General features: G+C 43.1%; 1 protein-coding gene across 5 annotated transcripts in view; it reads left to right on the forward strand.

Annotated features, from left to right (window-relative positions):
- STRA8 (stimulated by retinoic acid 8) overlaps window positions 1-12,711 on the forward strand; it is a 25,627-nt gene extending 12,916 nt beyond the window's left edge. For all 5 annotated transcript variants that reach the window (XM_019480888.1, XM_014595310.3, XM_006261157.4 and 2 more), the window contains 4 exons: window positions 5,244-5,529; window positions 7,451-7,527; window positions 9,824-9,935; window positions 12,404-12,711. In XM_019480888.1, the coding sequence (XP_019336433.1) occupies window positions 5,244-5,529; window positions 7,451-7,527; window positions 9,824-9,935; window positions 12,404-12,478 (550 nt within the window). In that variant the 3' untranslated portion in view covers window positions 12,479-12,711. The remainder of the gene's footprint in view (window positions 1-5,243; window positions 5,530-7,450; window positions 7,528-9,823; window positions 9,936-12,403) is intronic.
- The last annotated feature ends 1,221 nt before the right edge of the window (window positions 12,712-13,932 follow it).

Consider the following 13,932-nt stretch of genomic DNA (forward strand, 5'->3'; position numbering starts at 1 on the left):
ATCGTCAGAGTTTGCTTGTTTTCCTTGCGCGAGTGTGTTGATTGTAGTGTTGGTGGATATTTGCTGATAGGTTTTTGCATTTGCTATTTAGGCAGGGTTCTGTTCTTAGTCGTCAGAGTTTGCTTCTGAAGACAAATTGGGCAAGGCTTGGAGGACGTTGGGAAGCAAGGAGCAGGAGGGCTGAGAATATTTTTTTCACGTCCCAGTCTTCTTTATCTCTAGGCTGTTTGATGATCCTTGTTGTAGGTTCCACTGCAGGACAGCATGTGACAGGCATGGGTGCATAGTCATTGCATCTGTGGTGTAGTGGTTCTTTTATATTGTAGTGGGTTTGTGCAGGATATATGGGCGGCTTGTTCAAAAATGTCTGTTTTTCTACTGGAGTTTTTTTGCATTTGCAGGCTAACGTCAATTTTCAGACTGGTGAAGTGGGTGTCATGAGTCTTTTCCTCAGTACAGATGTGGTGACATGTGAGGGCCTCACTATACTTTAGAGCTTGCTTGGTGTGTATGGGATGATTCCTGGTTCTACAGAAGTAAGTGTAGCAGTCTGTGGGGTTTTTTGTGCGTATTAGTGTGATGGATGCCATTCTGGATGTCATTGTATCTGGAAAGTTGATGTTAGAGTCAGAGTATTCCATGTAAAATCCTATTGCAAAGCTTGAAGGGACCTGGAAACAGAAATGCCTCTCAGCTTGAGAATGATACCTCTTGGTCTGGTGACAGCAAATCTGTTTGGGAGAATCCCAGTCTTCTTGTCCTGCTTTCTCTGTTCAGTGTTCAGGCCTGACAAATTTGGGATTGTTCAGGAACTTAAGTTATATGAAAATACTGTAAAATGATAAAGCCACCTCAGTTCTTGCTAACTGAGCAGTGGAGCAACCTTGTAATAGAGAAGTTGAAGATTAAATACTAATGATCTTGGAAGGGAGGAGCTTTATTTATTTATTTATATATATTTACAAATCTTGGCTCATTACAATAATAATTTTCTAAAAGATTAAACAACTTTCAGTTGTTTTCACCTGCAGTATGCTTCAGTCAATCAGAAGACCTGCTTAATTCGGATATCTTCCAAGGAATCATTTTGAGCTTAGTAGAATGGCTGCCACTTTTTTGGAAACAGAACATCTGTTTCATGTTGCTTTGAACTTTGGCTTTTCATTTGGGAAGGCCTAAGATTTAACAGCCCAAATACAAATATAGCTTTGTTCAGAGGTAGCTATTATTATGCCAATGGCAAAACAGGTTTCAAAAGAGAAATGAGGGTTTGGTGGTTTATTCATTGGATTAAAACATGGGAGCTCTAGCTTGAATTCCCAGCTTTACTACATATTTTCTGTGGGACTTTGTGAAATACCTGTCCTTCTGCCACAGATTCCTGTAAAATGGAGAAAATAATATACCTACACACTTTGTCTTGTAACCTAAATAGTTACATATGCATAATGATACTGTGTTAAGTTCTATCACTCGCTATTTTTTCCCTTAGGCCCCCCCCTTGCTTCATTCAATACACAGGCTGGATTGTGCTCACTTAGCGAGCAGCTAATCATAGATTTCATAAACGTTAGAGCTGGAAGGGACCTCAGAAGATCATCGAGTCCAGCCCACTGCCCATGGGGCAGGAAGTCAGCTGGGGTTATAGGATCCCAGCAAGATAAACATCCAAATTTCTCTTGAAAGCGTTCAAAGTAGGTACTTGAACCACCTCCAATGGCAGGCTATTCCAGACCTTGGGGGCTCGGACAGTGAAGAAGTTCTTCCTTATGTCCAGCCTGAAACGGTCTTGGAGGAGTTTATAACCATTTGACCTTGTTTTCCCTTGGGGTGCTCTGGTGACCAAATGTTCCCCCAGATGCTGGTGAACACCCCTTATAAACTTATAGATGGTCATCAGATTGCCACTGAGCCTGCGCTTTTCCAGGCTGAAGTCCCATAGCTCTCAACCTCTCGTCATAAGGTCTGTTTTCCTGACCTCTTATCATGCATGTGGCTCTCCTCTGCACTCTCTCAAGCTTCTCCACATCCTTTTTGAATTGTGGAGCCCAAAACTGGATGCAATACTCCAGTTACGGCCTCACCAAGGCCAAGTACAAGGGGAGAATGATGTCCTGGGATTTGCTCGAGAAGCATCTATGGATGCAAGCCAGCGTTTTGCTCGCTTTACTAGCAGCAGCATCACATTGAAGGCCTATGTTCATCTTGTGGTCAATCATGATCCCCAAGTCCCTTTCATCTGTAGTGCTAGCCAGCATAGCACTGCCAACCCTATAAGGATGCTGCAGGTTTTTCTTCCCAAGGTGGAGAACCTTGCATTTTTTGGTGTTAAACACCATCAGGTTCTCACATCCACTCATTTCCTGAGCCTGTCAAGGTCAGCCTGGATCGCCTTCCTGTCCTCAGGTGTGGATGCTTTACCCCAAAGTTTGGTATCATCAGTGATGATCACTTGATTGTTTTTTCCTTATTCCTAAGTGTTCTGCCCCAGTCCTTATTTATTGCAGTCTCTGCTCCAGAAACAGCAGGTTGTTCACAGCTCTACTACAGGGATGGATATCTACAGCATGTATGTCACAAGTTGCATGGGCAGTCTCTGTGGGCTCCTATAGACATGCAGCAAGGCTGCTCCAATGTGCTGGAAATCCAGTGCATCGGAGCAGACCCAATTAATCAAGTCTGCTGGAGCACAGACATTAATGTGCTCCAGCAGCTTCCTATGTCACATGTATCAGCATCCCCATACTGAAAAATGGCAGCACGGCGCTTTAATCTAACGCTCATTCAATGAGTTTTATTTCAAAGCACCCTGCCACCATTTTTCAGTGTGGGGACACTGATACAAGTGATGCTTGAGTGCTTTTAATTAGCACAGCTTGCTAATTAAAGCACCTCCCACCTCCTGGAGCATGCCTATAAAACACTGTGTGTGTGGCATGTAGCAGATCAGGAAGAGAGCAGAGATCACAGCAGCAGATATGGCAGGGAGCAGAAAGCACAGCAGTCTTGGGAAGATAAATGGGATTGGGGTGACATTTGGGGAGAGTGCAGGGATTAATTTGTGGCCCACCTGCCAGAAAGTTTGACCCCCACTGTCCTAGTATGTGCAAGTACTTCACAAACGTTAATGATTTTATTTCCAAAACACTCCTGTTGGGGTTGTGGATGTTGGACTAGTGTCCCCATTTTAAAGATGGGGAATTGAGCAACAGTGGCATTAAAAGCTTTCCACTTATTTTGGGTATCCAGTTTGAGACACCCAGGACCTGATTTTTTAGACTCCTTAGCATTGCCTAGCATTTTATGTATTCAGAACACAGCTCCCTTAGATGTTACTTGCAACGTGGAATGCTCAGCACTTTCACATCTCAGACCCCAGGATATCAAATGGGGCATCCAGAAAATAAGAAAAATATAATTACTGACCAGGTGCAAGAAGTCTGGTGTAAGTGATTTGACAAATCCAACACAGCAATTGCATGGCAGAGACACAAAAAGAATCAGGTTCTTCTGGGCAACATTCAGTGGCCTTAACAAGGAGCTGTAGTGTAAGTAGAGGTGGGTGAGCAGGGCATCAGCCCTGTATGCTGGGAGTCTGCACTGTGGTATCAGCAGTGTATGCGCACAGATCCCTATTCTCTGGCACTTGGTACCCCCTCACCTACTCCCCTTTCCCCCTCCCTGGCCAAGGCACCAAAACTGCTAGTTAAGCCTCTGACAAGGAGACCTTCCCTTATCTCTTCCAGAAATTCCCTGCCTTGTTCACTACATACCTTCCAGTTTCCACAGGGGAGTGTCTGGTGGGTACAAATCATCCAACTTCTGCATCAAAGAAACAAGGGTCCTTAAACAAATCTACTTCCCCACATTGCTGATTCATTCTGAGCACAGAGGTTCTGTGGAAAATAATAATCTGTGAGCATATAATTAAAGGCTGCATTGTAATGCACATACACGAAGGGCCTGCATTACAGTTGTGGTCAGCCTTAATTCCAGCATTTCCCAACTGTAAAGTGGTGGACTTTGAAGCCTTAATAATGTCCTTTCAGTGGTGTTTGCTGTGTGTAATTTGCTGAGTTATTTTTTTTTTTTTAAATCAGGAAATGGAAAAACAAATCCCATTAGGTTGACTTCATAGTGACACTGCGTGGATCATCACTACAGCTTGGAAGAAAGTGTGCTGTCATGGGCACACACTTCCTGTTCATTTTCCAAAGCTTTACCCTTGCTCCATGTCATCATCAGACCTCTCAGGCTCCATTTATTAGGCTCATCCCATTCTTCATTTAATTTCCAAGTAAATCCTAGTTTCACTCCCACACACTGCCATTCCCAGTCTCCTTGCCGTGCTCTCTCTGTTCAGCTAGTGCTGGTTCTCTCCTGTTCTCTGGCTTCTCATCAGATTTGTTCTTTCCTTCATCACTTTTTTTCCCCAGCCCACTAGTATTTAGTCCCAGTCTTCTTACTCAGCCAACCCCAGGTTTGTCTTTCTACCAGCTTAGTCTCTCTCTCCTGTTACCCTCTCCAGATCCCAGCAGAGCCTACAGAAGCCCGAAGTTTCAGTTGCAGGGAGAATTCTGTGTATACCCAGACAGGAGTATATTGGGTGTGGATAAAATCAGTGGTGTATTTAGCTGCTAAAGTCTAAGAAGTCTCTACTGAGCATGTATGAAGTGTGATTTTTTCAAAAATATGGCCAGATTTGGCTGTTTTCCCACAGAAATGGCAAAAGGCACATCCAATTCACTACATTTCAAGTAACCACTCCAAAGAGAGGGGCATTAGAGATTCCTAAAGAAAGGAGTTACAGTTTAACATACGTACAATAACATGCGGGGGGGGGGGGGGGTCCCCCATAACCATGTTCTCAGAAACAGCTGAACCTTTTGAGTTAATTAAAATGCTAAAAATCAAATACATTTAAAAATAAATAAAATTAAAGCCTATGTGTTTCAACCTCAGGCAGACTCCCAGCATAGGAAATTTCATTCCAAAAGGTTACAGCTTGGCAGACTTTTAAGCAATTGGAAACAGGGGCTTACAATGGGGAGTATAGAGCAGCTTTAATGGTGGGCAGTGCCAACCATCCCATCTGTAATAATAACTGTACAAGGTCCCTGAGGGAGTCAGTGGCATTGTTGAGATTATAAACTAAAACTTAGTTCCCAGTCCCTTGCTGCTGTAACATTGCACCACTGCATCACAAGCTGCCTTTTAGAGATCCCTCCTTTCATTTATTGCAGGTACCTGTATTTCTATAAACAGACAGTGGACCTGCTGGTTGAGAATGGGATTGTGTGCACCGAAGAGGTCACTCTCCCTGTGGTCTCAACAGCTATTTCCCACCTATGGCAGGAACTTACGGAAGAAAGGAGAGAAAGCGTGTTGCAGTACTGTAGTCAGAGACAGAATGTCCTCCCAAATGCCAGGGCTCAGTGTTCTGAGCCTGTGTGCACTGAAGGCAGCGTGAGGGACAGCACAGCTAACAGTCAGGAAGCCAGTGGTTCATCAGTATCCACGCCAGAGGAAGTAAGTAGCACTTAATAACAGAGACTTCTCACTTCAGGAGCCACAGGCCTCAAGAAAGCTGATATCTTTTGTCAACTGTGAATCTGTTCCAGAGGATGCACATTATTATAAGAAACTATTTCCCACCCATCGGAATACAGCACTGCAGTAAACTTTTACAGTGAATTCTCTCACTCTGCAGTAGATCCATAACATTGTGGTTGCCAGTTGCTTTGTCTTGCTAGGCTGTCTCAGCACATGCAGGTGAGAGCACTGGTGTTGATCTGCAGTGCAGTGAGGAACCTGCCTGTAGGAAACATTTAGCTTTGCTCTAACACAGGCAGGGTAAGGCAAGGAATGCATGCAAGTACCATTCTACAGATCCTGCAGGAAGCACAGCTTAGCTTGATTCAAGGATCAGTGTTCAGATGGCTATGGCTTTTTTCTAATAGCACATTTAAAAGTGAGAAATACAAGGGACAATTGCTGTAGGCCCTTCCTCAGTTTTAGTGATATTCAGAAGTTCTGCTGATACTGCCGGCTGCGTGCATGCCGACATACCTCAGCAGAGGTGGGCAGTCAGGACATTTATACACATACCTTTTAGTTCACAGATGCACCAGAGATCTGCCACTTTGGAGCAGACTGGATTAATCGAGTCTGCTCTGCATGGGAGCTGATGCACACTGCGCTGCATTGCTTGCAGTTGTATAAGTGGTGAAATGCGCATCAGCGCAGAGAAAATGGCAGCAGTACGATTTTGAACTAAAGCACCTCCGAGGTGTTTTAGTTCAAAAGTGAACCGCCGCCATTTTCTTATTGCTGACGTGCATTTCACTGCTTATACAACTGCAAGCGTCACAGTGCCAGGCGCTTGCACATGTAAAAATGCTCACAGTAACTAGGTAGCATCAGAAATCTTGGTTAAAGCAGACGTTCCCAACCCCTGGGCCATGGCCAGGTACCGGGCCATGAAGGGTTGGCTGCTGGTCCACAGGAGGGTTGGCTGCCAGACCAGAAGATGGTAAGTGACCGGCATACTGCAGGCCAGCAACCAAGTATAAAAAAAGGGTTGCCTGCCAGCCTGCAGTATGCCGGTCACTGCTGGTCTGCAGTTTGCCAACCTGCAGCCACTTTCAGGCTGTGGTTTGCCAGTCCGCAGTCACTTATGATCCGCGGTTTTGCAGTCCGCAGCATAGAAATGTTGGGAACCCCTGGGTTAAAGGAAAGGTAATTCATTGTAAGCATTTGCTGAATTGTCAGTGAGTTGAACAATTAGCCACTCAGAGCAAGATTGGGTAACTTCATTGGGTGTTTTTATTCCCCTCTAACGCATCCATAGATTGCAGTGACAAGGATCACGTTTCCTTTTAAGTTGCAAGGAAATTAAACCTGTCTAATTTCTAACCGGTCTACTTACAGACTTGTGTTGGAGCATGACATGTATATTAGCTTCTGGCACTAGGAGTAACAGGAACTAATTAGACTAATGACCTTATGCAACTGGAATGTAGAACACCAGATCTCCATTGCAACTGGAACTCCAGCCTGAATAGCAGTGTGTGGGACTGCTTGGTACAGCCAAGATCCTTGGCTGGATATGTCAATAACAGCTAACTGAAAAGTCTGGGAAAGCCACGTATAATCACTGCCTTGCACTGATGGTTTTGAAGATGGTTGGCTAAAATCAACTTCTCAGAAACTGAAAAGACAGTCCTGATGGAACTGAGCCCAAGCTCCTGTTCTAGCTGTGTAGTAAGGACCATGACTTATGTTTTTCAGAGGCAGAAATAATTATGGATCCAAGCTAGCTATAAACATACCTGGCAAAGAGGGAAGAAAGAATTCCCACATTTTAAATACTTAATTATCAAAAATTATAGATTGAGTAACACTGTAAAATGCCTAATAGATTTAACATCTCAAATGTTTTCTTTTCTAGGTACTATTTGAAGATGCATTTGATGTTGCTGCTGGGTTTCTTGACAGAAATGAGATGCAGACAACGTCCAATCTAGGGTAAGTATAAACAAACCCAGTCTACTATCCAGCACTTAATTTTTTTGATGTTAAAGCAACATCCGTATTTGTGTCCTAATTCAGAACCTCTTTTAAAGACTACAGTCTGCCACAGCTTGTGGCCTTGTCACATGTTTATTGGCAACAGTTGCAAACTATTGAAATATATTGCTAGTATGTGTTAGAAGATGCCCTCACCTAACCATCCATCTTGTCCACTGTCCTACGTCACACAGTGGCAAAGCACAGATGCCAAAAGGTAGAGTGAACAGGATATGATGAGGGTTTTTCTCCTGCTCCTCTCCTGGTTGCAGCCTCCAGCATTTAAGGTCTAAGATATTCTTATTCAGTGGCTGGTCTTGGCTGGGATTTTCTGTTTTTGCATGTTGCTTTTTCAATAAATAAATTCTCCAAAAATTTAAAGGATCCTTTGAACACACCAGCTCTGATTCTGTCTTATACCACCACTCAATGTTACACTGCCAAAGCAGTGTGAATGAAAACAAGGGGATTTAGATCATTAACTCAATTGTATAATAATGTTGAATTAAAAGAAAACCATCAATTGTGGCTTGACTGATACACATTGAAGATTAGGGAAACATTCCATGGTGCAGTATGTTATGGCCCTAGTTCAGTGGTTCTCAGCCTGGATGCCACAGTACCCTGGAAAGCCATGAGACTTTCAAGGGAGCCACACTGCTGCCACTGCTAGCTGAAACCCTTTTTTTTCCAGCAGGAGGGGCATACAGGGCCAGACAGGGCAGCAGCAGCAGGAGTGGGTACTCCTGCCTGCATTAGGTTTTGTTCCTTTCCCTTTCCTGCTCCACTCTGCTCCCTTATTGACTGGTAGTTTGTAACACAGGCAGCAGGACACAGAGGGACTCTGGGTGAAGGGTATAACCACATTCAGCTTCTGTAAAACTCACATTTTCTATTTACAAACTGAAGACAATGGGGGAGGAGAGCAGAGCAAAGAAGGGAGAAGAGCAAAGCCTAATACAGATTGCTCCGCAGCAAGAGCACTCGCTCTTGCCGCAGCATGTCCCCACCCAGCCCTGTTTGTCCCTCCTGGAAAGAGGCACATGGTTTTCACCAAGGTGTCATCAAATTCACTAAAGTTATGGAGAGATGCCTTGAGTTTAAAACCTGGCAGGGGAGACACCATGATCTAGAAGGTGATTTTCCAGACTAGTATGATATAGAGTTTGTACTAGCTTACCTGGCAGGGAAAACACCATGTATCCGTGTCCATGAAGATAGTTTTCCTTAAGCTTTTCCAGGGATAACTGTTCTTCTGGCATGGTTTAGTACCCGCCGAGGTGTTGGGGCTTAAAGCCTACTTTATGGAAATGGGAGGCTCCTTCCTAGCTTGCTTCTGCAGCCATATGGCTGAGGGCAGGCTAAACTTGGGGGCATGCGAACCCCAAGCCTCCAGGCTTGGGCCTGCACATGGAATTCCTGCCAAAAGACTTTGGAAATATCTGAAGCCCCTAGTGGCGGTGGAGGATGTTTGCCGGTTGTAGGACCACTTATGGTTCTGGACTGACTCACGGATTTGGACTTGATTTGGCTTGGAACACAAAAAAATTCTTTAAAAAAAAAATTTTTTTAAGTTTGAGAACCACTGCCCTAGTCTTTAATATTTGAACGCTCAAGTTCAAAACCAGGTTTAAGCCAGAAGTCAAACTGTATTTCAATGCAGAGTTGATACAAGTACATTCCCTCCACCCAGATCAGAATTTAGGACAGTTGGGTCTTTATTGTCACTTGATTTAAAATTAAGGGGCAACAGCAGAACTTTATGGGAATTCAGGAAAAATTGTGGGCATGGCTTCCAGGCTCAAAGGGTATTTGCAGAGCCTTTGATGGAAGTCAGTCTCCACATGCCCACATAGTGACTACTGACATTCTGAGGCATTTTCTTGGCCACATAAAGTGGTTTCATTTAATGTAAGAAATCAAAGGAGTTCATATGAATAAGGGCAACGAAGGCATCTAAACACCCCAGCTGCAAGACAACTGGATCCTTACTGGTATATGCTTTCTTTATACTTTCCCCTAGAGCAGTAGGATCAAATCTGTCACGTCTCTCTGAATTTCTTTGCTGTGATAATTGTTCCTTACATTATACTAATGTGTTCCTATCATTTGCTGAGTAATATATTCCTATTCTCCACTGTTCAGTGGTTTTCCTGAACTGTTTTTTGGGGTTTTTTTTTGAGAGAGAGAGAGAAAGTGAGCAAGAAGAGGGAGGAGACAGGGCATTTAATATCATTTCTGTGTCTGTTTTCAGTTCAGCCTTCTCAGGCTGCACCTCAGAAAATCCAGAGGATATCCGCCAACTCTACTTGCAGATCATTGGGTTCTTAAAAGGCCTTTTCTTTGTGAACACGCCATTTCCCCAGGTAAGACTCATCAACGTGCTCATTATGGAGGAAGCAGCATAGTCTTATGCATATCAAAGCAGTATTTCCAGTTAATGGACCTTTGCTCATATTTCACTGGGTCATCCCATCATGCAGTCTTAATCTGAAGAGATGGAAGCACGTTGGTGGGCTAGAATAGTTAATCACAATAGTAAGGGGTGAGTCAGTGAAGTCATGACAAGACAAAGAACGTGAGCTAGAATTGGAACAAGAATGAGAATGAAAAAACATTGCATAGCATAAATGTAAAGAAAGTTAAGGAATAATGTGCGAGAAGGCAGCTCTGAGGCACAATGTCGTCCAGCTGAAGGATTCCTCAAGTTTAACCCGAAACCTTGTGTGCACTTCTGCGCATGAATCCCAAGCAGTCTGATGAGAGATGGCCCAGGGGAGCTTGTTAGGATTCATAGAGCATGGGGCATTGATAAGCAAAATGCAAGGGCATGCATTTTAATTTAGGTTATTACAATAAACTACGTCTAGGAAACGATACCGTGAACCAGAGTACAACTCATGAAAGGTTGTGGGGTTTTTTGGATTTGTTTGTGTTTTGTTTGTGTTTTTTGGGGGAGGGGGGCAGTTTGGGAACAGAGATAGAGTCCCAATGAACAGCAGATGCTGAAAGTGTCTATACTGTAGGTAGAGCTGCCTGAGCTAGCTTTTAGCAAGTTCACTTAGGTAACCAGTGGCTAGCAAGCTATAGCATCATGCCCTGCAAAACCACCAGAGACAAATTAGCTTCCTGGATTCCATTTTGCCATGGCTAGATTGCCACATGTACCTGTACTAGCTAATTTAAAACTAACTCAGCCATATCTTAATTACATTGCAGTTACTGCTGTGTCAGTAGCATTGACTCTTCCTCCTCTGTAGCACAGCACCTCTTGCAAGTTCTCCACTAGCTGTGGTATGTAGTGACCAGCATTAGCAGTACAAACAGTAAAAAACATCCCAGGATGAGCAAGTGTCTTGCAGGTTCATGCATGCAACTTGAAGAAAATGCAACAAAGGTGGGGTGGGATTGCAGATGGCCCTGTAAAATCAAGGTTTATAGCCAAGCCAAACCCTACAACACAGCCCATCATTGCCTGTCCCGCTCTGCCTGTGGGATAAATGCAGGACTGATAAGATTTATCATTGGCCATTTATATCAACTAGTTCCATTTCCACTCCTCTCAGGAGACAACATTAAATTGTTTTGGGTGACGCACATTTAGAATTTTACAGTTACAGACACAGTAAGTCCAGCTGCTCTTGAGAAGTTGCTGGTCTGGATCTGAGATGTTGAAACATTGGTCTCCCCACTTTGGAAACTACTTGAAAGACCACAGTGCAGAAAAAGAAAAAGCAGTGTTTAGACAAGGAAGGAGAATAATTTCAAAAGGACCCCAGCCTGAAACAGAAAGGGAAAATTGATGTTGCAGGATAGGAAAATATTTCCAAAAGTGAAGTCAGGCAGGTACTAAACCTGTCCAGAACTGCTGATGTCTCCAGGCCACACAGTAAAAGGTGCTCAACAGCAGATGAGTGAAACATTAATATAGATCCAGGGTAGAATTTTCAAAAGGATGAAAGTGAAAGCCAGCTGGAGATGGGGAAACCTGCGTAGATGCTTCTGTAAATACCACTACGCAGCTATTTACACATTTTGGATGACTAAATATATTACAAAATCCAGCTTTAGGAGTCTAGAATCACTTTAAAAGTAAACGGGACTTAAGTAAATAGCTCATTTTTGAAAAGAGGACTTGGGCACATTTACATCTTCACTGACTGCCTGTCTTGCATGCATACCAGCCCAGCCTCTGGCTTCTTTACTATTCATTCCATCCAGGAAGAGCACACACCAGCTGCAGAGGCTTCCTCAGCCTGACAAAGTTTTTTAACCTGAAAGCTTGCTAAAAAATGTTTTTCCAGCTATTTAAGTTGGTCTAATAAAAAATATCAGATTCACCCAAAAAACCTTGTCATATATTACTTACGCACTTTTAAAAGTTTTATCTGTGGTCTAAAGAAACTTGCATTGGGAGACTTAGCCAACTGTTTCATCCCTGAGCCTTTCAATTCCTAAGAGTTGCTGTGTCCCTAAGTCAGTCAAAGAGACAGACACTTATGGAAAGTAAGGCACAAACCTGCAACTTTGAAATCAGCAGGACTTGAGATCACACAGTAACTTGCAGGATATGCCTATACTGTGTCCCTAAGAAATTAACCTGCTCCCATGGTACATTAGTTACAGCTCTAAATGAGTTACATTAGAACATGACAGAATCCTATGTTCTTAGGAGTTGGTTAAAACAGGGAGCCCTTCTTCAGACAACCCTTGCCATTGTCCTCGACTGGCAAGTACCCAGGGTTTACAAAAAAGGAAAGGGTGCATCTGCTGAAGTTTGTGGGTGCTGATCAACCAGAATTCGAATAAAAACACAGCCCATTTTGTTTTGCAGGGAGATTCTGTTCAGTTTGATTATGAAACCGTGATGCTGAGGTGCACAGAGACCTTTGATGATGAGGATTTGTAAATAAAGTGTCTCCAGTGACTAGAACAACAGAAGCATTGCTTGATGCCCTTGGTCACCACCTCTGCTCCAGAGGGATGCTTCAGTGCAAGGATGGAGAACCCATTGATGCGATTTGTTACTGTTGACCTCTCTTTCCCTCATCAGTGCTTTTGTGCATCAGTTAATTGATATGTTTAAATGTTCCATGTTACAGATATTTATAAAGTTCTAATAAAGATAATTTTTGTCTAGTACCGTCTATTTTTACCTTGGCTATTCTTTGATAAAATGACCTGTACTCTGTTTTGTATTTCATCATCAATGTGGCATTAGGCAGGACACTTGATTTACATCTCTAGGATTGTTCCCACAAGCAACATTTATTACAGGTATCAAAAAAATATTCATCCTATGTACAAAAAGTGGCTGTTTTATTGGCACTGATCTAATATATCAGACTGACTTGCAGTCTCTTTTCCATTCATATTTGTTGAATATGAAGCCAGCAGGGACTATTAGATTATATAGTCTGACTTTCTATCACAGGCCAATAAATCTTAGCCAGTTACTCTGGTATAGAGACTTGTAACCTGTGTTTGGCCAATATACATCATGCAGTCTTAATCTGAAGAGATGGAACCACATTGGTGGGCTAGAATAGTTAATCACCTTCACAGTTAAAAACATGGGTCTGCCTTCCCATTTGGATTTATCTTGCTTCAGGTTCCAGCCATTGGCTTTTTGGGGTTTGTTGGGGTGGGAGGGTTGCCTTTCCTGCTAGATTGAAAAGGGCTTTAATATCTGCATTCTATCCCCAGGCTTATACATTATAACCATGTCACCCCTCAAGCTTCTTCAGCGTTGATAAGCTAAACAGGTGGGGCTCGTTACATTGCTCACTGTTGAGCATTTCTTTTCTAGAGTTCTCAACACAGTTTTAATGACCATTTTCATAGCTGTTTCCAATATTTCAATATCCTTTTAAAATGCAGAAATAAGTTTAAGCAGAAACAAATGCTACAGATACTGGTGGTTATGATTAATGAGGTTCAGTCTACACTGCACTACAAAGCTGCATATGCTGTGTCAGCTCTGAGATGTCAGAAGATCATACCTATAGCCAACATAGTTATGCCAGCAAAGTCCCTGCCCTACTGCCCCATGACGCCTGGAGGCAACTATGCAGAAAGAAAACAGTTTCTGGTAGCTTAGCTACTCTCATTCCCAGAGGTAGTATGGTTGGTTACATGCACCACCAAGAACATCCCCCTCTACTGTGACACAGCTCATCTTCACTGCAGGGCACTGCCACTGTACCTACACTACAGCAGCAAGAGCCACATAATGTTGACCAGCCCTGAGAAACCTGGGCTGCTCTTTAACAAAATGAGACCAACCATATGACTGTAAATCTCCTTTACTCAGTGAATCAATGATAATAAGAAACAGTCTGTCTAACCTTTGCCTTTCCTGGA

This window comes from Alligator mississippiensis, chromosome 4 (genome assembly GCF_030867095.1).
Source record: "Alligator mississippiensis isolate rAllMis1 chromosome 4, rAllMis1, whole genome shotgun sequence".
Classification (NCBI taxonomy): Eukaryota; Metazoa; Chordata; order Crocodylia; family Alligatoridae; genus Alligator; species Alligator mississippiensis.